Consider the following 25691-nt stretch of genomic DNA (forward strand, 5'->3'; position numbering starts at 1 on the left):
CAGTATGTACACTGAAAGTAGCCAGACTCTGAAACTAAATTTTATAATGGTAGTAATGGGTCCCTGTAGTTGACAAAAAATGCACTCAGGTATCTTGGATTATATCAAATAATTATTTACAAAGCAAAATAATTGTCCTGATATGTAATTTTAGTATTAATTGTTTGAAAATATTTTGTGATTGTTTAATTTTTTAGAGAAAGAGATTAACCTCAGATGTATTCTTTTATTTATTTTGATATCCTTTGGTGTTTTTGGTATTTAATTTATACTGGTATTCTTTTAGATATGGAGGAATATGTTCAGATTTCAAAACAAAAAATTCCTATGAATTGAGGGATAAAAACTTCTCTATTGCAGCAATCCTAGAGGGACTGTCTAAAGTGTTAAAACCCTTTTTTAATCTCTTATTTAAGACTGGTTTCAATGTACTTTCTTTCTCAGAAGTCATGTTCTAGTGAATCATAATTTTCCAAAAGAAAATGAAATCAGCTTAAATTTCTTAACAGGCCCAAAAAAAACCCCTAACCAATAAGTTCTGCTGTTCACCACAGCCATGGCCCTCACTGCACAGAATTGTTTAAGGTCAAATTAACTTAATGAGACATTCTATCAGTTGATGTGAGCCAGAACTATTTCCCTGAAGAAAACAGAGATGTGTTGACTTACAGCTGCTCAGAGCATCCATGTAAATTTTCCAGGTTTTCCACAGCATATTCCTTTTGATGATTTATATTAATGACACTGCCCCAGACAGGTCTTCAAGGTGGTCATGATAGAATGTAGTCAACAAATAACTTCTGTCAAGTCACAGAATAGTCTGAGTCGGAAGGGACCCACAAAGGACCTCATGTCCAACTCTGAACTGAATGTGGGGGTCAAGCCCACAACTTTGGCATTATTATAGCACCATGCTCCAAACAGCTGAGCTGACCATATGATATCTACTGTAAAATCTCGCTTGGATTAAACAGCCCACACAATGGATCCAAATCCTTGTCCTTCCTTGTCTCCAGCAACATTCAGTAGCAGATGTTTTGAGCTGAGTGCAAAGACAGTCCCTCAACAGATGTATCATTCCCTTCTCGGCTTTCCAAGTAAATCACCACAAGGCTCTTCCTATACTTTGCAAAAATCCTCCATAATGTTAATAACAGTTTATAATAATTGGCTAAGATAAAAGTGGTTTTAATATTTCTTTTATCTTGAGTTCTTTTTCAGAAAAATAAAAATTTCTCTGCAAAACACCTACCTCCAAAACAGTTCCATCTGTAGGTGGGAAAGAAATGTGATCTATTTATAAATAACTTTAAAATTAAAAGTCAAATTAAAATTTGTAAATATTTATTTAAATTTAATGTTCCTTTAAATTAAAATGGCAGGAATAAGTAAGTATGTGCTTAATGGATCTTGGCTCAACTCCCATCATTTAATGAAAGGAGATGGGCAACCCTTCACATTCTAATACTTGTCTTGTTTATGAAGAAGCACTGGAAGAGTGCTGTTCAAAAGGATATGAAACCTGTGGGAAACATTTTACTATAGTATATGGATATCGAATAAAATAAAAAATTTTACGTGGTGTTACCTGAAATTTTGTGACCACCTGATCATTAAAAAAGAAGAAAAATGTTCAAAACCAGTTGAAGATGGCTAGATGGAAAAATAACTTTTTTTCCTATCAGGAGACTCTGAAAGGCTGTGATTGTTTTGTTCAGGAGGAAATTATTAAGAGGGCTTATCATAAACATGTATAAAGTGAAGAAACTCAAAAGAAAAATCCAGTTTTCAAAAGTATGTCTCAGGCTCAAAATTTCAGACAACTTGAGGAAGGTTTATACACACATACATACATATAGAAGTATCACAGGAACATTCAGGGATATACTGGGTAACACATGTTTTCCTGGAAAGGGAATGAAATCTCCCCTTTGGAAAAATGAAGACAACCTTTAGTTTGGAGGAAAGAGAAGGAAATATACACAGCTTTACCTTACTGCTTTTGCCTGTTGCTGGGTGCATTACTTTTTTTCCTTTTTCCCCAGCTATTTGTAGTGGCAGCATACTGGATCGATTGACATGCAGTCCTGATCTAAACCAGAAATTTCACCTTCCATTCATGATGGCAACACCTGGTCAGATGCTAAATTTGACTCATCTTTGCATTATTCCACTGCACAAGTATGTTCTGGATTACAAGGCATACAATTCTTCACCAAGCTGATAGATTTGTAGCGTGCACTACTCTTCAGGATAGCTGGTATGACGCTGGTGGCTGTCTGGCTCTTAAGACTGCAGTTGTCTCACATTCCAGTAGTGAATCATGACACAATTCCTCAACAAACATAGCAAATCCATTATCTGGGATTCTTCAATATTTTTTTAGGGTTTTTTTACCACTTAATTTCTAGCTTTTGCTTTATTTTATTTTGTTCTGTTCAACTTTCTATTGTTTAGGAAATTGCCATGTTTCACTTGCTTTTCTGAAATCTGCATCAGCTTTCTACTACCTTAATTTAGGCTGGTTTCCAGTTTCACCAGTCTGGACCTTTTTATTTCCATCCAATGAAAAACAATTAATTAAATAATAGTAAAATAATACATATTTCAACCATCTTGCTTAAGCTGTTTAAAAATGAGATTTACGAAGATTAGTTACATTGGCATCGCAGACACAAGACAGGGTAATTTTTACTTGCTTGTGGCAACACAAATTTCACATCTCATCAGCTCACTCTGAGAAGCAGCTTTGTGCTAGGAAGGGATCAGCTCGAAACCTTCGGGTCTGTTTCTTATTCCTTCAGGAGATGACCAGGAAGTGCAGTCAGGATACTTTCATTTGTATTAATTCCTGTGATTCTGTTGCTCCTGCTCCAGGCAATCCCAAGAAGCAGGTGTGATACAGTCTATTCTTTGACATGAACTGGATCATAACTGCCAAGATGTGATAAAATGTGTTCGTTCTCTCCTAACACCTATTTGAGTGAAGTTTTCCTCATTTTATCTACCTTAATGGCCAATCATGTATCAGATGAGTTAGAGGAAGGATGTAAAGGGAGGGAGGGAGGGAGGGAGGGAGGGAGGGAGGGAGGGAGGGAGGAAGGGAGGAAGGGAGGAAGGGAGGAAGGGAGGAAGGGAGGAAGGGAGGAAGGAAGGAAGGAAGGAAGGAAGGAAGGAAGGAAGGAAGGAAGGAAGGAAGGAAGGAAGGAAGGAAGGAAGGAAGGAAGGAAGGAAGGAAGGAAGGAAGGAAGGAAGGAAGGAAGGAAGGAAGGAAGGAAGGAAGGAAGGAAGGAAGGAAGGAAGGAAGGAAGGAAGGAAGGAAGGAAGGAAGGAAGGAAGGAAGGAAGGAGTGGAGTGAAAACTGGCTGATTACCTCTGCTACCTTTCAGGATGATCAGTCATACAGCATCTAAGAGAGGATAAAGGTTACACAGGTTGAGATAACCTACCCTTGGGCACAGCATGTCTGAATGTAGTAAAAGCAGTAAAATCAACGCAGACCTCTCCTTAAAGAAATATGCCATTGTACTGAAGAGCCACAGCAAATATTATGGCCTGGGATTCCTGCCTTGATAAAGATCTAGTAGGAAATTAAGATCCTCAGCTGTTGTAAAGTGGCACAACAGTACTCACTCTGTCCCTCCATTTGTCTCTCTCATTTTTTCTTTCTGTACAGCTTAGTTCCTTTCCCCCAACTTTTCCCACATTATGAAAATCCCTTTATATTGTATAAAATTATTTTTCTGACTCTACCAATAAATTCAAGCTTTTTTAAAGGCTAAAAATTAATTTATTTAAAGCATGACATACAATAAATCCATGCTGCCCTTCTTTTTTGTAAGATAGTTGAGTATAATTTTTATTTTTTTTTCTAATTTTGTAGGTTTTACATAGAAGTTTTTATGGAAGACTGTTAAAAAAAAAGAGAACTTTTCCTTCCCCTAGAACCACAGCCTACTTAAATGATAGGTTAGACACTTATATTGACCAGTGAGGCAACACTGATCTGAAGATCCTTGAGTTTCTTAAGGACTTTTGGATGAGGACCTAATAAATTATTTCTTACAACTATTTTCTAGTTTCTCCTAAAACTTTTTATTTTGACAGTCCAGTTTAAGATGATCCCTGAGGCTCATCCCTTTTTTAAAAAACATAGACTGAGATGTCAGTATGGGAACCACACTCAGGTTCTCTGAAATGAATTTTGATGGAAAGAATTTAGGTTTCTGTTGTGGTCTTACCTTCCCTGAATACTACTCTTTTTGCACTTCATCTAATAACCCAGTACACCCCTTGGCAGGCATCTTGCTTTTGAAGTGTTCAGAACATTTATTTTTGGTTTTATGCCTTAAGTGAGGTTCCTCTAAATTGTTTTTGGCTTGTTCTATTACGGTTTAGCATTTCATTCTTCCATTTATTCTGTGAACTGCTTCATTTTCCATTGACTAACCCCTGAACTTGCTGATAGCTTATGAGGCGGCAGTAAAACTGAAGGACTTGCAGGTCATTTCTATATGGAGCAGAAAGTAGAAAGAGCAGAATGACATTATTTCCTTACTGTAATTTATATACTGTGCTTGAAATGGTGAACATGCAACTAATCCACCAGACAGAGACATAATATATTTCAGGTTGGAGGGGACAGCAGGAGGTTCCCTACAGCAGGATCAGCTCTTAGATCAGAATGGATTGCTCAGAGTCTTATCCAGTCCAATTTTTTCACTTTCAAGCATGGTGACTGGACAACCTCTCTGGGAAACCTGTGCCTGACTGTCCTCAGGGAGAGAATATTTTTCCTTGTATGCAGTTATAACATCTTGTCCCCTGTCCTCCTGCCATGAAATTTGATAACCTCCACATAGGCAATGGCAAGCTGACAATAAGACCCTCCCCATAAAAGTTGCCTCTAATCCAAGCTGAAGAAGGCTAGTTCTTAAGCCTTTTCCCATAAGTCCTGTGCTCCAGCCCCTTGACCATCTTGGTGAACTGTCCCAAGATTTCCAGTATCTTGTTTGGACTCACTCCAGTGTGTCTGTGGAGCCCAGCACTGGGCCTGGAATGCCAGACGTGTGTTGCCAATACTGTGCAGGGAAGGATCACCTTCCTCAGCCTGCTGGACACACTCTGCCTGGTGCAGAGCAGGAGGCTGGTGGCCTTCCATGCTGCAAGGGCACCCTTCTCCTCACTGTTCCTTCCTCCTGTGCAGACACTGAAGATGTACAGAAACAGCTGCAAGCAGGCCAGAATGGTCAGTGAGAACCTTTTCTGCTTGCACAAACCAGGCGTCTCAAAGGAAGGAGAAATTCACTTGTGGAATCACTTATTTCTAAAAAGAACTACATCACAACTAACTAGAAGCATTTTTTTTTAAGATGTAGATGCTTATTCAGCACTGCTGTAAGAAATTTCCTTTGGAACGGACTGTTGATGCAATGTGTATAGACCATAAATTGTCTTTACCTTCCAAACACACCTCAGTCCCCTGTGCCAGGCTCTCAGCAGGGTCTAGTCCACAGTACCACCTAGTGGGAAATGCTGATATGACCGTGCCCAGCCCAAAAGCGCTCTGAAGAGTCTGAATTGTCATTTCTTCCCGATCTCAGTAGGTAAAGTGTATGAAAATCCTCTTGGGCATGGCAGTAGTACCGTGTGGGATTGCATGAGGAGAACTCACCTTGCCAAGGGCTGAGACGAGTCAGACACTCTGACAATGAAATTGCCTATCTGAAACATTTCATAAGCATGATTACTAATTACTTTTTCCAAGGCTCATGTGTTAATAAGAATCCGTATTTGCTGCTCTGAAAAATTAAGTGGATCTAACACTGGGGGAAAATGATGAAGAATATATCTAAGACCTCTTCTAAAGAAAGCTGGGGCAGCTTTCTGTCTCCTGAGATGCAAAGGCAGTAGCAATTCTGACACTTCTGTAGAAACTGCTCCCAGTTAGAGTACACAGATCTGACATCCACCTAGGACATCTGCTTACTGCAGTTTCAGCAACTTCCTTTACAGGATCACCCAGCAGGAATGAGCATCAGACAGGGTATTTACACTGTCCTCAAATGACATCTGCTCTCAGTTAATTTATGTGTTGGACAAGACTCTGCAATGCAGATGGCTTTCATGAGGAAAAAATAGCATTGCAGCATATTCTAACACAGGGTGAATACCCAAATTCTTGCATTGACTAGCCTGTCACCCATTCTGGAATTAACCTGTGCAAAGATCTCTGAATAGTCTATCGTGATTATTTATAAGTTAGAGTTAAGCCAAATTAATTCAACTTTAAAACAAAAGGAAATAACCACCTCAATTTCCACAAAGATTATATGCTAAGAACTATTCCCGAGGCACACTGTAGCCCATATTGCTGTGAAGCTGTTCAAAGAAGTAACACCAATTTTGCCCCTTGATTTTCTAAAACAGGCAAATGAAAAGTCTGTTTGTATCAAACATGCAGAAAGTGAAAAAAAAACCTCTTCTGTTGTTTTTTAGGTATTTTAGATAAAGGTCATGAGAACTAGGAGGAAATCTAGATCTTAACGACTGGCAGCTCTTAAAACACATTGATTCGGTGAACTCTGCTGTAAGGAGCTTCAGTACCCAAAATGAAAAGCAGATCCAGGAGATGGGGCTGAGTTACACAGCCTCACCCACTGGAAGCCATGAACTGAGGTGAAGGAGGATGGCCTCTCAGCTGGGCTTCCAGAGAAGCTTCTGATCTGTGAAGAACTCCAATGCACTGATGAAACTGCACACCTTCAGAGGAGAACACAGCATAGGAACTCACAGAGGCTGAGCTTGCTATCTCAAGCTTGTTTTCTCAACCTTTTATCAGTCTTCAGACTCTCCCGCATCTAGTTGCTCATTCACAACTTTCATTTTCAAAGGATTAAAAATGTAAAGCTTAAAGGGAATTAAAAATGACTATGTAAAGCTTCATACTGAAATTTCTAGTCCTGGTAAAGGCTGCACATTTTCATTATGGTAACCAATATTAAGTGTAATTTATGCAAACTCATTTTTGTTGTTGAAAGACAGTCTATCAGTTAAAGAACTCGTATAATTCATATTTGATGCTTTTGAGCATGGAGTTCAGGTTATTCCCTCTTTAGCTCTAACAGTGATAGGAGACAAATTACTGCTCTTCTGAGTATTGGTCTCTGAAAGCTGAAATAAAGAAACAGAGGGGAAAGACAATTTGCATCACCAGTTCTATTTATACTCAGCAATAACTTGCATAACTTGCCTTCCACTGCAGCATTTGGATTTCAGTGAAATTCAGAAAATTTTCTGGGAAAAAATCCTAAGTCAACTTGACTTAGCACTAAAACATGTGAGGTATTCTATCAACATCATAGGTCTTTTTTCTGAAAGGTTGTTTACCCCAAACAGCAAAAAGTGAGTCTGACTCTTCAACAAACATGTATTCTCCTGTTTGGGCACACAGCACGCTCTGTGTCAATAGACTTGCAGTAAATTTGCTAAATGCACCAAACAGCACGCCTTCCAATAGATGACAGCACCAATATCTCACAGAAACTTGATTTCTATAAGGTGTAAAACGAAGAAGCTGCTCCTTTTCAAATTTAAAATAAATGCATTTGTAAAGAAAAAAAAAAATTGTGTTTTAAAGACATTCAGATATTACTGCATAATCTTCATTATTTTCAAAGCTTTTTTTATTCTTTTAAGGTTTTTTCACTTTGCAGTTCGTCACTTTGATTTCTGTTGATAACAATTTGCACTTACTAAAGAATTGCCTTTCTCAAGTCTTCAAAAGAGAGTGTTTACAGAGCAGTAATGTGTGTTTTCTAAGATCTCTTTATATATCTCTCTTTAGTCTTACAAGTTCCTATACCCTTGAAACTGAATAGCAGAACAAACCCTAGTCAGACCATTAAGGCATTTCTGATGTTTTTATTTCTTATGATTCCTGATTCATACTTCTCAATGGCCTATGCATGTGATACAGCTGCACTTTGGTGGTAATAAAAACTCTACAGTTCTGTTTTTACTGCCAAAAATATAATTTCTATGATCTAGAGTAGCAGTTACCTATAGTATTTTTCATTTAGATTACAACATTGGGTAGAAAGAAAGCACATTATACAATGCAAACAGACAATACACATCAAAGAACACATGATGAGTAATTTCTTTTTCCTCTTTAGGTCATCTGGGACCCATCTAAAATATTAGGGTTGTAACTCTAGTTATGAGAAGGAAAAACTACTGAATCACTTAAACAAAATAAATATTAAACATACTGCTTAATACACTGTGAGCGTAATACTCAGCTACCAAGGTTGGGGTTTTTTGTGATGGTAATATTACATGATTAAAAATCTACTAGATCTCAAGCTCAAAAATTAGCTTGACATTTAAATCAGTTTTTTGTCCTGTGCTGAAAAAAAATAAAAACATCAAAGGCACCTCAGAAGAGAGAGTCTTTTACATCTGTAACAAAAATCAGTCTCAATGGGCTCCCACAAGACCTCTGTCCAAATAAAAATATAACTCAATGCTCCAGTTACAGCTAAAATTAAGACAGGGGTTTTTTTCATATCACTCAGGGAAAGTCTTAGAAAGAGCAGAAGCAAACAGACAGTTCTAGTAATCTGAAGGGGCTCTAAACTGAGAGGAAAACCAAACAAAATGAGATTTAATCAAGCTGCCTTAAGAGAACCTTCTGACAGAAATTCATCAATGCATGTCTGGGAACAAAACTCCTGATGTTGTGAGCTGAGAAATATTCCATAGCTCTAAATCTGTGGCAGTAGTGCATGATAGAAGAGGTAACAAACCTCCAGAGATAGGCCATTTCTGAGGGGTTAGGATATAGACAAGTAATCAGTAAGAAACTGAATCAGTTCCTGACCCTGAAATGGAAATATGGTGTGGTAGGTCTGGAAGACTCACTTTTATACCTGTTCCTTGTGATAGCATCAATATCTGTGTATTACTAGAATCAGTAAGCCTAAATATATAGCAAGAGGAGACTTGAAAGGAGAGACTTTAAATAATAATCATATTTCTCTTGGCAATATGGAAGGCATTTTGAAGATTGCAATGAGGAATAAATTTAAATAAAATAAATTTAAAAAACAAAACATGGAAATCCCCAGAATATTCTACTAATTATTCATTTCAAGATTTCTACCACTCATTGCAGTAGACTTTTATTTCCCATTACAAGCAAGATGGGTCATCAAAGCCACCTACTAGGTTCCTGGACTTTACTTTCTGTGCAAGGTAGATTAAAGTAAGATGTATTATTTTCCAGACATCTTTGTCATAACAGGCAATTATCTGAACAGCTGAGTATCTGTATTTCTCTACCTGGCCACAAAAAAGAAGCTGGAATTCATAAAAGCCAGTATACTGATCCCTGAGTTTGAGATGCGTGAGAGCTGAAATTCAGTTTAATTTATGAAAATGTTGATCCAAAAGGGCAAGTTGCAGCATGTTCTTTACATGTGCCTGTGGGAATTAAAAGTATGCCCTCTGCAAGACTTTTCATCTCCAAGAAAGTCTAGTATGGCAGAATATATTCTCTGGACAAGTCATCCTCTAAATCCTCACAGAGCTTGTACACAGATTTACACAAGTGCTTTTTCTGATGGAGATTTTGTGATTTTTCCCCAATATTTTCTTCAGAGACAATTTTTTTCCAAATTTGCTACCCTTTTACTCTTCAGTGAACCAGAGTGAAATACATAAATGAAGATGATGCAATTATCTGAGAAGTATTAAGTCTATTGTGCTTTTAGACAGGATTCCATTTTAAAAATGTATGTTCAATTGTATCAAATTATTTTAGGACAGCTTTTAATTAGAAGAAAAACTAAAATGGAAAACTTTCCACATAGAGACAAAAGATCAATTTTAAGGCATGAACAATAGAGAAGAAGAGAGAAAAATACTTTCTTCAGGAAGTTGACCTGGAGATGGGGCCAATCTTTGCTTTGCTTTCCTTCTCTCTCCCTCAAACCATCAGTGAAAAATATCAGGAAAGTTAAATATAGTCTTAATTCAAATGCTACTTCAAAATGAGTTTAAAATATATCAGATATATCAGAGCCAAAGCATCTATTTTGTTTTCCAAGCAAACCAAGAAAGTGCTTTGCCTCTGGCTTTTAAAAAGATCTTCATGAGGTGTGTAATTCCAGTTAAAAATTAGACACTTTCAATTGTTATGTTGAGACATCAGTAATGTTGCTTCCTCTTGGATTTTAGGATTTTGTTTAATTGTACTCCAATGCTATGACAGCATCCCAACACGATATATCATGGAACCATGAAACCAAACTTGGGCATCCTGCACTAAGAACAAGATCCCAGGTGTTTCTCACGTCACAGACCAAAAGCACTATTCTGTCTCTCTGTTTTTCATTTAACAACTGGATGGAAATCTCTTTTATGTTTGTTTGTTTTTTGTTTTTTTTTTCCTAAGGAATTAATTTGCTATCACAGGCCTTTATGTGCACATTTTTACTGGAACTTAGCACAGTTTCAAAATTTTTTTTTCAGTAACTTCTGGATAATACCCATGATAGTAATCTAACTTTGTAACTCCACATGAATTTGTGGAATTTGTCCACATGAAGGTCATCAAAATCCTATTATTTGCTACCTATACAAAGAAATGTAATTAAAAGTAAAACATCATTAAAAAAGACTGAAACATTTATCTTGATTCTTAAATTTCAGTTACAAAAGGTAAGTTTTCAAATTTTATTTTATTAAATATCAGAGGCATATGAATAACAGTTCCAAAAGGATAATGAAAAAAAAAATCAAAGAAAAAATGTTGACATTTAATTTTTGTTCAGTATTTCTGAGCAAACCAGAAGAGATTTCAACAACTTCAAGAAAGAAATACAGCACATTACAATCTAGAGAAACAATCCAAATTACCAGTTTGCAGAATAGTGCCACATTAATTTTTACAACATCCCACAAAGATACACTGAGGTTCTATCAAGTAGAATTATCTGAATACATCTTAAAAAAATAAACAGGTATTAATAAACTACTTCTTTAAAAATATAAGAGCAATGAATCTAAAGTTATCTTTTGGTAAGTAAGAAATCAGATGCTTAAATGTCTCTTAACTTCACAAATTAATGCAGTTAATTATGCATTAATGCAGTTAATGCAGTTTCATATTACTGATTTTTTAAAAATAAAGCAGCACCACATTGAATCCACTGGTCTTGGTTTCCTCCACAAGGTACATCAATATTTGTCACCACCCGGTCTCTCTCCACGCTAGTGTAGACTGGTAAAGATATGCATTCTTCTGGAGAATATGGACCATACGCATCCTGTCAACAAACAAGCACTTGGTTAAAGACAACAAGACATGAGAAAGCAATAATCTCCACTGGTATGGTGTCTAAAGTTGAGATACGGTTTGGAGACTGCAGCCTTGGACAAGAAAGTCTTCATTCAGGACACCAAGGAGAAGGATTACCAATGAAGCAGAGGCTTTACCAAAATTGCTCACTCCATAACTCAAACACCAGGAAGTAAATAACAGGGGTGATCCTATGAACTACATATAAAAATCTTCCTTCAGCTAAAACCTTCCTGGAAATTACACGGCAGAAGTGTCTGCACAGCAGGCTAAGGGCAGTGCTGATCAGTTTTGTGCAGGAAGAAAGCTGCTCAGGAGCCCCTGAGCTGTAGTGCAGGGAGCATGTATCCTGGCAGGCTGGAGCGCTGTGGTGGCTGTGCTCTGGCAAACCCTCCATCCCTGCAGCAAACCCTGCTCTCCTCCTGTGGCACAGCCTCTGCTGAGATCTGAGATACCTGCAAGCATCATGCTGCAGGAACTAGAATCAAAAAAATCTTACCCCACACGTTCCAGGCTGCTTTATTAAACTGCTCCTATCTGTACTATAAACTGCCTTGGACGCAGTTTCCTCCTAGGGCTTTGCACGGGCACTGTCCATATGTGTGAACACAGAATTGAGCTCAAAGACTCTGTCTAGACTTCCTACAGCACTTGATTTCAACCCATGATGCATTTAGTTACTGCAAATAGTTCAGGGCTTGATTCAACTGGTATATATTAAGCATGTTTTCTGTCACACTCCAAATGTCCCTTCCTGTCAACAGGAAAATGTCAGATTTTCAAGAACCAAATAACAAAGCAGCACACTTGTCAGAAAAGAATTTAAAATGAGTGTCATTTTAACTCAAATCACATCAAATGTGAGTTAGTGATGCTCCAATATTAGAAAATAACTAAAAACAGGAAAAAGGAAACATGCAAACAATAACTATTTTAAACACTTTGCCTGGCATGTAAAGTGTAAAGGCATTACTGAAGAATTTTGCTGTTCCTTTTGAAAATCAACTTCCCCCATCTTTTGGACAACAGTGTTTCAATCCTTGCAGAAGATCTATGTGTGGTAACATTTGTATAGAGTAACTTAATAATTGGGAACTGAGCCGTTCTCAGAAGGATTGTACTGACACCATTTATCCCTCGGTTAACACTACTGAAGAAGACAAAATGCTGGTCAGACTGAGAGTAAAATGTTAATCAGAGAATTTAAATTTTGCCAAAGCTGGGAACCAGAAGCTGGTCAGTTTGCCTTCAAAGACCTGTTCTTACACTTTCTGGGGACAAAATATCTGTTCTCGTGCTTTTCTCAATCCCACTGATGTTTTATGGAATCACATTATTGGAGGGTTGAAGCCTTTCTGTGGAAGTCTTTTTGAGTCACAAATCCTTATGTCCTTGGCTCAAGTACAGTCCAAAAGTTCTCTTTGTCAGACTGCCTCACAGACAGCTCCATCCCCTTTAGTGACACCCTTCACAGCATGGGATCTATCAGAGGATTAACACTGGAAAGGACCTTCATGGTTTAATGAGAATATGCATAATGTTTATAGCTCAAAATTTCAGCAGGATTTTCAGGGGGTTCCCTCAGAGAAATCCTGTAGGCTAATTTAAATTTGGTTGAAAATTACTTCAAAGCATTACATTATACATATACTTTTGCTAGATTTCAAAAGATGCATTTAAAGAGAAAAGGAAACTATTTCAAAACCTAAGGATTCTAAGACAGTATGTTCAATTTCATGCACTCTTCTCCTAAGAAGAAGTAATGAAATTAAGGGAAATGGATGATACCAAATTCTGCTTTGGTTTCTGAGCACACTATTTGATTATAGTCAATTTTTACAGTGATTGTAAAACAACTCAAGGGTAGATCAATTCAAAAAAACTCTCCTTAGAGACACTTTGTATTTAAAATCTGGGCAGTTGAAAAGTTATGGCCTGTGTTTCATAAGAATTATATTTTTTTCCAACACAAAGATGTCAGTTGCTATTCATTTTAAATATAAGTACATTTGAAAAAATTTAATTCATTGATTATTGAAGTATCTCATTTTTTAATTTTATAGATAAAGCTCTCTGCTGATTTCACATCAAACTATTGGATCCTACCTTTGGAGTTTAAAAAAACAGTCATTCAGAAACATATAAAAAAAATCTGTTTTATTTCAAACACAAGATGAATGTCTTTCAAAACAATGAGAGGACTACTTAGAATTCTCATCTAAAATGTGTTTCCATTTGCTGTTACCATGGAAAACACACATATTACCATCCTCCACCATCCACCACTGAGCTAATATATTAGAATGTCTGGCAATTCTGTATTTATCCCATGTACCACCTCTCAAGCATATTAGAAATCTGTTTATTTATCTGAAAAAAAACCAAACCTTGTAAATACTGAAAAACTGAAAAATCTCTCACTGGTCAACTTAGTAAGAGGTTTTGTGATGTTTTCTGTTTTTGTCCTTTTTTAAAAATTTTCAGTATTTTCTTTCCTAACCTAGCTGGGAGCAATGGTGCAGATGGTGGCTAGCATTTACTTCTGTGTTCAAGGTCTAAATCTGTCGACCTTTATACTTCTAATGCTGTAGTATAATATACTGCTATATTTCCCCTGCTGGAAATAACAATGAGAGAAAAAAAAGTTGGGATACAGCAGTGTGTTAGCAATGGAGCTCCTTGCACACTATCTATCACAATATACAAAGGTCTAGGCTGTCTTTAGAGTCATACCTGGACAGATTTATCCCAGCTATCTTCTGATGGGATGGGCTTCCTAAATGTAGGTAGGATGCTATAATAAGCAATTTTTTAGTAAAATATAAATATAAAAAATTTTAGTAAAATATAAAAAAATATTGCTATAATAAGCAATTTTTTAGTGAAAAGGCACATCCTTGAATACATTCTATGTGACTTTTTGCGTTATTTATCAGTGATTGCTATGACAATTGGAGGGCAGAAGCAGTAACAGATTTTACTGTTTGGATTACTTTGCTTTCATCTTAAAATCTGCAAGCACTGGCATTTTTTTAAATTAGTTTAAGTAGGAGAAAGGCTTCCTTTGCTTACAGTTCACATTATATTCTCTATTTTTTTTTATTGCTGCTGCATTTTACTTTAATATTTAAAGCGCAAAGAAAATATATTCTCGGAATGAACTCCCAAACACATGTATACATTTACTAAATACAGGTTTGAAAATATGCTAATGTTTTTAAAAGACAAAGAAAAAAAAGGTATGACTGAAATAAAGCCCTTGCCTTTATCTAAGTAACATAAGCTAATGAATATCAACAAAATTACAATAAGTTTCTGTTTTAAATAAAGTAATTGTTTTTCCCAGTAAAGACTGGGATTTTATTTTGAAATGAAAGGAAAACAGGTCAGCAACATCATACTGAAAAGCTACTACACAGAAAAAATTAAATTATGGGTCTTGAAAGTTTAGGGCTTTTAATAATTTAGTACCTGTGGAATCCAGGCCATGTAACAAGGGAGAACAGATGACACACTGGGAGAATCATGCAGATTTTCTGAAAGTCGATTTCCATCGAAACGACAACCTTCCAGTTGTAAACCACTGATCTGCCATGGATATATAAAACATTCAAACATAAATAACAGACTTAAAATGTCAATAATGATTACACTGTGCTTTAATAAATGATGAACCTTTTTACTGTGACCAAATTTTTAAATAACAGGAAATTAATTACTGTTATGTTCTTTGTGAGAATAGGAAACGTGATATAAAAGCAAGATCTGGTCCACACTTCATTGTGAACTTCCTCTGATTTAGATTCACATTCTTTGAAATGTCGGAGAAAAATACCTGTAAATGTCATCAATTATGAAACTGCAGTTGCCTGGCATTAGATTAATGGAATTATGATAGCAACAGCCAAGTTCACAATCATTACAATGTCTAGAAGAAGAGAAGAACAATCACTGTAAGAAGCATGACTTCCTGCTTGGAAATCTGAGCATAGCTTTCAAAGAATGGAATGTGCAACTACACAGCTTCAGCAGAAGCAAACAAAATATATTGAAATAATAGGAGAGAAAATTTTATTTAACAAACTCTAAGATTTCTTAGAAATACTGTTGTTTGGCAAAAACTTAAATAACAATCACAGATATTCCCTTAAGTAACTATGCAATGCTTAATTTGCAACATGTTTCAAGTGTTTTCTTTTAATTAAGTAATTTCAGCCTCTGAATTACATGTTCTATTTTTTCTTCTCTGGAGTCTTCCATAAGTTAGAGACATCTATTCTGGATTCCTTAAAAAAAATTCAAATATTTGTTGACAATTTTATTTTCCTCAGTACAAATAGTACAATAATAATAATAATAATAATAATAATAATAATAATAATAATAATAATAATGTAATTTTGGCCCTGGTGAAGTGAGAACTTTAGTTTGAACAGTAATAAAACTTAATTCAATAATAACTTCCAAGCAGCTTTTCAAAAGGCTAACTGTCCAGCTGCAGCAGATCTCTAACAGAAGCTATAATCTGTCTGTTATTCTATAATCATATAGAATCATATAGAATCTTATAGCTATAATCATCTGTCTGTTATACTATCATACTAAAGCCCTGAATTAAATTTATCACACTGATGTTGGCTTTCACCAAATACAAGGTTCATAAAGCAGTGCTGGAAATAAGAAATACAATGTTTCTGGAAACTGGATGAATGATCACATAAGCAAAATGGAGAAAAAAGCCATTTTCTAATATATTTTCCCTTGCAAGAAATTGTGAAACATCAGATGGCAAAAAGGGACTAAAGCATGATGTTATAATGAAGATCAGTATCATGGAATATATAATGGATAAAATTTCCTTAGGTAACTTTGGTATCCTAAAATTATTTATTTGACATGAAAAGACGGAATTAAATAGTAACACAATGGGGGTTACTGTCATGCTTGAAAAGCAATGCTTTCCTCCTCAGTGTTAGGGGTTTTTCATTAATATTATATTAATTGTAAACTAGCTAAGATTACATTTTGCATTTTTAATATCTAATTATTCTTTTGATTGTAGACAGGCATACGCTCCTCAAGAATTTGCTCCTTTAAACTCATATTTCTCTTTTAACGCTGAGCTGAGCATCCTTACAATGCGCAAGATGCAGATGTACATATTCTAACATGAAAAAAAATTGTTATAACACATGGCATTTAAAAAAGACATAGAGCAAAGCTGTGTTTCTCCTTGGACAGACAGAGAAGTGACAATGTTCTTTGAAGCAACCTGTGCTTCATACAAACTAGGACTTACAGTGAATCCACCAAAACTGTGGATTACCTGAACCAAAACAACCCCAAATGGAAAGTTCAGAGGACATTCTTTGTCTAACTTTCACACAAATTTCAGAAAGATTCATCTCCTCTGATATTCCTTCTGTCCTTCTTGCTTTCTGCAGGGAACATTTTTAGGGACCATAGTTTAATAAATAAGTTTGGCAAAGTAATTGCATGAAGATTTGTCTGATGAAGAGGTTTTATGATTTGCTGCTAGAGTTCAAAGGTCTTGCCATCCTGAACATCTCTGAAAGAAATATCTATAGAAGTGGGTCACCTATTGAAGAGATTTTTTACTGCACATTTCTTCTTTTGATATTGGCAGTCCCTTTGACATTACAGTCATGTAAAATAATACCATTTGATCACCTGGAAAACTTCAACCAATGGTAGAAACTCCTTTGAAGATTAAGACCAAATTTTTACTTTCATTCAGTATAAAAATACATTAAGAAAAAAAAAAACAATACTAGAACAATGTACTTTCCAATACCATTTGGCTGAGTATGGCCATAGCCATGTTTTCATTTCCGTAACGAACAGTAAAGAGAAATTACAAGTACTATAAAAGACATGAATTTCACAGCATCTGTAATATAATCATAGTACCTTTGAAACTTAGCAGAGAGTAACGGCAGAAGTTGACCATAATTTTTAATTCTTACAAAGAATTTGGCAGGTTACAGCTATTGGTACTAATTTAGGTTCAAAAAAGTTCTTTTTACACATTCCAGATTATGTTTCTTTAAAATACCTTTGTAGAAAGTGTGCTGATACCATGGTCCAAAGTATGTCTGTTTCCAAATTTCAAATTCTCTGCAACAGATTTTCCCTTACTAATTAATGCCATAATTTTCCATGACACAATGCAAACTGCAGCAGACTTCAGGAAGACATGTTTTCACTTCATTACCTCTACAGGCCTCCATCATTAATTTATTGATATTTCAGGATGAAGGTATACTGTAAAAAAAGACCTCTCAGGATGACTTATAATAATATATCTGCCAGTTGCCAAGAGTATAGTTTTAATATTATTACTCATATTGTGTATTTGAGACTTTCAATATTTTTTTATTTTTCACTATGTATATTAAATTCTATCCAAGGTTGTATTACTTACTACCCAAAAAGTCTCTTGCCATGTTTCTTCCTTTCTTTCACTCTTTTCTAAAATACAGAAGATGGAATGCCAAAAGGAATGACTACCTGCTTTCGTACAACAGCACAATCAGTGCACAACGCAAACAGAAGAGATGTATTTGCATATCAATATGTGATTATAGTGCAATAGCCGTACATTTTCAGTACCTTTTGTTAAAGCAATCCGGAGTGATATTAAAGAAGGTGTAATTTCATACAGATTGATTCGAAGTGATATTGAAGAAGGTGTAATTTTATACAGATTGATTTTAAATCAAATATTCATCACATCCTACTAGAGGAGATCCACTCCACATAATACATCTAAACCATTACCTGAATTAACACTGATAATTTAACATCTGATTTGATAATTCACGTAAGACTAAGATGTGTTCTTGGCCTGATTGAATATTCCTCTGCCTACTTTGTAGTTTCACTGACAATTCTAGCACTGCATGCTTCTAACTTACAAATGATCATGGTAAATTATTTGTATTTTTAGGCATAGAAAGATCAACTATCGACAATTTCTGAAGCTTGATGCCATTTTTTAAAATCATGGCAAGACTGAGAAAGCATTTTCATCATACAGATCATAAAGAGATCTCCTTCTTTTCCTTATCACAGAAAAAAATTCTAAGCCATCAAAACCTTTTAAAATTAAAAGTAAGAAAAAATTTTGAAGAAAATTTCTTCAAGACATTTTCATCATGACATCATGCCAGACAGTTTACTATAGAAGTTATATGAAGTATGTGTCACTATCAGGTTTAAATTGACCTGCATTCCTACTTGTGCCAATCCTTCAAAGGAGACATTCTATAAGGCTTTTAAATATTTGTTGATTCAGGGACTTGTGTACAACTCTCCCACACTCAAACTGAGTCCCCCAACTCTGTGAATACAGAATAAAGTCTCTCAGTGGAGTTAATTACATCAAGTGAAATAAGACCATTAGTATCAATTGAGACTGATAAACCTCAGAATAGCCTATACCATGGTCTGGTCTGGTAGGGGAGCCTGCTAAGCTATAATTTCTGATTTAGGTGGGATAAAACAAGGTCCCAGCTATGTCACCACAGTATGTGTTTAAGGACTTATCTATTCTGCTGAATAGATTGAATTTTTTTTTTTTGCTTTCAGTTCTGACTCAGAATAGCCTTCCATTCGACAAGGTTAGCCTGAGTTCTTGAAACTTCAGGTAAAACATTTACTTTACCAGTATTAAAATTCATACTTCTCAGGTGAACCAATCTTAATGTACAATCCAGAGGATCCTTAGCAAACAAGACACATTTCAGAGAATGATTTTCCTGAATCAATGACACTTTTATACCCTAGTTATAGTTCCTGTGGTATATAGCTTTACTAAAGGGAAAGTTTCTCCTCAGGTCTCCATGAGCATGAGGAAGGACTCATGGTAGGGAAATCTAAATATTCAGCATTGCAAAGGGTTCCAAATCCTTTCTGTTCATCAAGGATTAAAAGGACCAGTGAAAATGCTAGTGATTTCTTACTAGTAGAGAATCAATTAATATTTCTCTTACAGAGGAAAAGATAATATTCAAATCAAATGAAGAAACTTCACAGGATTCTTATATTTTGCTAAAAATAACCACTCACCTAACTGCTTGTACTATTCCCAGGGCAGAGAATTTCCTCTTAAACAAAATTCTCTTTTCATTTTCAATCCCTCTTAGAACATGACACATTCTTGTAAAGTAATAGATTATATACACTAAACTTTTTGCCCACACATGATATAGATTGTGATCTGGACAAAAGTGAGATTTTAACTCATGAAACTGCAGCTTCAATTTTCATCTAAAAGGTGGTTGAAGATCATATTGGTTGGAGCAATGAACTTAATTTTAAAATGAGACCAGTGACCAGGGAGGAGAAAAAAGACAACTGCTTTCCTTTTCAAATTTCTGTGGAATTTTGCACTGCCATTTTAGTAGCTGTACACCATTAACCAGCCTTTTTATCTCAGGTACACCAATTATTTATAGCTCAGTTTTCCAGGAAGTTTACAGATAGATGACTTGGACTATACTGATAAAACATCCTCATAAAATCCTAGTAAAAAATTCTAGTAAAATACCTTAACTTGGAGTTTGCCTTCCTGTATTCGCCCTTTCCATGAAGCTGTAAATTTAAGACTGTCCACTGAACACCTCATTAGTCTGCAATGGAAAAACACATACAGTACATCTTACAGACGTGTAACAACAGGATACCAAACACAAAACCAAACCAAATGTATTTTCAATGTGTACTATATCATGCTAAGTCTTACTTTGAAGAAAAATACATCTCTAACTGAAAAAAGAAACAAACAATCAGCATTTAAAGAGGTAAGAGCTATTTTACTTCCAGGTAAGAAATAATAATAAGATGACTGATGACAGCAATTTACATAACTTTTTGGATCTGCATATTGAAAATGAAATAACCATCCCCGCACAGAACAATGGCACATTAGCACAAATAAGCACATTATTTCCCCTCACCTTGCAGTCTCCTGGCGTAAGGCATTGAGAAATGTGTCTGGATGAAACAGCTCAGAAAGGTCAAGGGTGTCTGACAACAGTTTCTGTTTCTCTGCTTTTTCTACCCAATTCTAAAAGAGAGAATATAAAAAAAGAATTTAAAAAAAAATCCTGAAATTATTGAAATTATTACTTGATTTTTCAATATTTTGATTTAATGTGGGTATGTCAATTATTATGATTAATGAAAAATGTTTCTGTAAACATACTATAACCTCAAAGCTTAATATTAATTTAAATTAATTCAAACTGTTAAAAAGGAAATTAATATCCTTTTAAAATATAAGGAAAACCAGCAGTTTATGTAACACGTGTAACATGACTCATCCATTCTAAATAAATTCATGCATCACTCTTTGTTCATTGCAGCTTACTTTGTACTGTGAAAAGTTGTCCTTGTAGAGTGACAATTATAATTTCAACAATTTTATAATTGTTGAAACCCTATTTCACCTTTACTTACCAGGGAGTTTATGTTTTACATCAAAATAGCTGCCATTTCTCTCTTTGCTTTAATAAGTTCAGGAAAATAACTGCATTCTTTTTAGGTACACTTTAAGATAATTTTTTCATATAAATGGCATATTATATTGAAGAAACACTTGATTTTCAATCTGCAGTAACAGTTTTTATAAGTACTTGCCAACAGGTTTTTTAAATATTTCCTACTACTAGGCTGATGCTGCCATTTTTAGTGTATTAGTGTGAGATGTGAATTCACAGAATTTATAAGATAAGAACTGGCCCCTGATATACTTGGTAATGAATGAGTCTAACAAAGGTGCGGGTGAATAACTGTCCTCAATTATCCTTACAGAGCACATGCCTCAACCATCTTCCACTCTTTCTTACAGGCAGCTGTGAAGCCTGTTAGGAGCAGCAAGCTTGGAATTTCCCACCAATGCAACACCTTATGTGCCAACATGAGAAGAGACACACATGGCACCTCACAATCTTTATAAACCACGCATCCTGAGAAATACAATTTTAGTTTGATCCTCAAGACATTAACAATCTCAAAAAATTTGCTCTTTTCAGAGAAGTTATTTAGGTACCTGACTGGTTATACAACAGCGCACTCTCAAAATCCTCTTAAACTCTTACTGTGTATCTCTTTGGTACAATTTGTATGATATAGTCACAGTCCTTGCTGTGGCACTGCAGTATGAACCTGGAGTCACTGTATAATCCACCCTACAAGTAAACTCTTCACAGATAGATTACATCCTCAGGGCCAGGCTGGATGGGGCTCTGAGCAACCTGGAAAAGTGGAAGGTGCCTCTGCCCATGGCAGGGGTTTGGAACCAGATGATATTTAAGGTACCTTCCAAATCAAACCAATCTGTGATTCTAATGCTAAGATAGAAACTAATCAGAGAATATGATTCCACATAGTATCATTGAACGGTGAATACCCACACCTTTCTAAATACCAGCTCCCAGGAAATTATAAAATTGCTGTAGTCACTGAATAAAAAATCTTGGAAGTTATGCTGTCATCACACAATGTACCTGCCAACACCCCATATAATGTTTAAAAAGTACTTTATTGTATTGTTTGAACTGGTGACAGATTAATAATTCCACAGAACCATTTTGGAAGTGACAAAATCATCAAAAATGCAAGTAGATATCACTCAGTAAGTTTTATTTTATTTTGGCAGTGTGTCACACACATCTCCATAATGTTTCCACGATGTTCAAGCCTTTAATCAGTTTTATTGGCTTTTTTTTATCTGCCACATCCCTGATTATGAGCCTTCGACCCAAATGTTTATGAATCAGTTCAGAGATATTTGCTTTCCATTTTCATTAGGTAAATGTACACAGTTAATGACTCTTGTCTGCATGATTCTTTCAATGACTTTATATTACAATTTTTTTTATCATATATCAGTAACTCTGTATGCTGGTTAGGAGAGGTTTTGTAAATTGTTTTGTGTAATAAAAGTAGACATAATTTCAACTTGTATTTAATATAATCATTCTATTGCTGTCATCAAATAAACTTTTAATGTAACTGCTAAAGAGAAACACTGTCAGGAACACAGATGTTTATATTCCACCCAATTAAAAGACCAGTATGGGTGATATTAATTCTCAACTCATATAATTAAGTAGCACTCGGTTGCACACAGTAACAAAAACTTTCATTAGATCACAAAAACAAAATTGTAATGGCTTGTACTGCTCTATATAAAGCTGAATATGTAGCTCATTTACATCCATTTAAATAAATAATTTTAGATGCAATCAAATGTATTTTACAAACCACTTGTAAATAATACCCTTATGCTTATTTTAGTTCTGTAAGACCATATGACAGCCAATTAGGGAAATGCTACAGTCTCAAAAGACAACACCACTATTAAAAGATCATTTGTCACTGCCACATGGCGACAAGGTATCAGGTGTTGATGGGAAGGAAGTTTAAGCTGAGCTGTAGAAAGACTGAAGTGATGTTTCTTGAAAGGGAGAAATCCTGTAACAGATAACATCCCTCCTCCCACCCCAACTCTGACAGAAACATGTACTGACTGCATTTGTCAAAGTGATGAAAAGTTGTTTGACTTCTTACTCATCTTGGATGGCCATGCAGCATTTCAGTCTGAAGGGCTTTCTTCCATCACCAACTCTACCAACAAAGTGATCTACATGTCCAAATATCATAAGCCTGAGAATATTTTTACTACAAAGTTTTTTAAACAAAATCTATCATCCAGTCTTCTTTGCAACTGCTTATTTCAAAATTTCATTATTTCAATATTTTCTGAATCTTTTACAGTTACACTAAAAATTTGTCTGTGATAGATTAATTTAGAAAATTATGATTATAAATATAATATCAAAACTTATCAGTGATACCCAAAATGCTTGAAAAGCAATTTCTGGCAGGATATTTCAAAACTTCCATTAATGTGGTGTTCTGTGTGCTATAATCAAAACATTTTCTTTTCTTTTTTTTTTTTTTTTTTTCCATTACAGAAACAAGCCTATAAGCAGGGTCTCAGGTGGTTCAAATAATATTTTCCATGCATTTTAACATTTATCCAAGAAACATGTATTCCACTTTCAGAGAGAAGTCTTTCTTATCATCTATATTCCTAAAGCAAACTGAGAAGCTCATTGAACAGTGGAAGGAATAAGGAGGCTGCCAGATTTTCATTATTATTTGTACAGCTTTAGGATCACAGAACTCCTCTAAAATGAAGCAAGTACTCTTCCTTTACCAGTTTTAATTCATTTCAAATGTAGATTCTTCAAATGCATTTTTCCATTGCTGTGGTCCCCAAAGAGAACTTATGCTGAAAAAGAAAATCATATAAATCACCACAGAAGTGATTTGATTTTTGTGCCTAGATGGAAAATTGTATTCAGTGTTACATGAATATGCATAGTGAGGAACCATACAGCCTAATTCTGTTTTTCTACTGGTTTTAGAAGTTTTCCACATTACTAGGGAAAAACGTGCAGAACTTTGTCTGAGAGTGAACGATAGTAAGTAGCACTGCTAGGGGAGTAAGTACTCAGTTAACTGGAGTTTAGACTGAGCAAAGGTCAAACAAGCAGTTATGCTACAGTCCCATTTTCCTCACAGTGCAGCAGCTGTTCCACAGGTGTGCTCCGAAGTGCAGGCATTCAGTGGTAAACACAAGCAGGAGTGACAGTATTACAGCTCAAAGAAATGAAATAGAGGGATTTTTCCAGGCATTGAGCCCAGAGGGGGTAATGCCTAAGGTTCTGAGAAAAAACTGGTATACAGCAATTTGCACCCTTGTGGTAATTCTTTGTATGTGAAACCCTTGAGCCATGATTCTTGAGGTAGTTATCCTTTATTAAATGAACATATGAATGTTGCAGTATTTCAGGTATATGATAAGGTATTGGCTCATACTTACAAATGATAAATAACAGAGTAATTTCATTTCATTTCAGTTTATGTTTGGTTTAAATTTTTCCCTTTGTGCAGACCAAAATCACTGGCTACTACTTTAAACAGGATGCTTTTAAAGCTCTATTTCAGTTTGCTACACCTCAGCCCCCCTATTTGTTGAGGAAGTCAGCAATACACAACAGCACAGTGTTACAGCATGAATGTTCTAGTTCCCTTAGCATCAGCATATTGGCTAACCATGCGCTAGAAGCAGACACACAGTAAGATACAGCTGACAGAAATATTAGCAAATGTGATCTCATTCTGGTTACTGTATTTGTTCATTTTTTATCAAAACAGGAACTTAACTTCCCCTGAATTTCTGTTTCCTACATTTAATATGGATACCAGAATGATGCATAAGAACTGTAACAACATTCTGACAAGTTCATGATTGACATATGCCAAAAATACCTACTTTCAGATATTTCCTGTATGATCACTAAACACAGAATCCAGTGAGGCAATACTCTTATGCTTCATGCCTTCTAGTCTCTTCTTTCTCCAGTAGATCAGTCACCAGGCACTAGATTGCACTTGCAGTTACACGGCAGAGCACAACTGGGTAAGGAAGTTTAAGAACTGGAACTATGGTGGAACCAACTCCCCATCTCCAAAAATAAGTTGCAGGGGATGGAAGACAGTGGCATACAATATTCATTTGCAGATAACAGACTAGACTGCCTACAGTAATACTTGGACAAAGTCAGGGCTGCATCAGACATAAATCCTTTGCAGAGCTCTGGAGCAGGGACACTGAAATCTATATTGTGATGGTGCTGGTGTGACTAAACAGGGGTACAAAGCACTCAATATATTAGCCACTGGTAATGACGGGATGCACTGCAGTAATTTGTTTTACAGTACCAGCTTGAAGGCCGTGTTACAACGAAGAGAGCCAACAAAGAACTGCTTCCTTTGCTATAGCCCATTTTCCCTGGTAACGCCCCATGAGATATAGGTTTTCCATTAGTCCTTGTTCCTCTACTGAAACAATGACCTCTTGAACAGCAGTCACCGGTCTCTCTCCATTTTTTTTTTCCTTCTTGTTTACTAGTAATTTATTTTTTGTTAACATCCTCTCTTGAGGCTGTCAAAATACAGAGAAAATCTCCCACCTGTGCCTGTGTCACAGAACTCTATCAGTAATGATTGAGGCTTAACCTAACTCTCAGGTAAGTAAGAATGTTAATCGAACAGATTAGAATCTAATTAGAAATTGTTTAACTCTGTGAGGTCCATATCCCAAAATAACTAAAAGGTACCACAATTAAAAGGCAAAGGATGAAATCTGTTTTTTTTACATAAGGAAAAGAGACCACAGAATGGAAAGAGTGGCTGATGCAACTCCATTTAAACAAAGGAAGTAAAT

The 25691-nt window shown here is 35.7% G+C and overlaps 1 protein-coding gene across 1 annotated transcript in view; it reads right to left on the reverse strand.

Annotated features, from left to right (window-relative positions):
• Nucleotides 1–10762: 10762 nt before the first annotated feature.
• DYNC2H1 (dynein cytoplasmic 2 heavy chain 1) overlaps nt 10763–25691 on the reverse strand; it is a 141299-nt gene continuing 126370 nt past the window's right edge. The window contains exons 86-89 of the mRNA XM_058864317.1: nt 20347–20456; nt 19938–20019; nt 14837–14953; nt 10763–11333 (exon numbers count right to left, since the gene is read on the reverse strand). Of these exons, the coding sequence (XP_058720300.1) occupies nt 11175–11333; nt 14837–14953; nt 19938–20019; nt 20347–20456 (468 nt within the window). The 3' untranslated portion in view covers nt 10763–11174. The remainder of the gene's footprint in view (nt 11334–14836; nt 14954–19937; nt 20020–20346; nt 20457–25691) is intronic.

The sequence above is a fragment of the Poecile atricapillus genome, chromosome 1, assembly GCF_030490865.1.
Source record: "Poecile atricapillus isolate bPoeAtr1 chromosome 1, bPoeAtr1.hap1, whole genome shotgun sequence".
NCBI lineage: Eukaryota > Metazoa > Chordata > Aves > Passeriformes > Paridae > Poecile > Poecile atricapillus.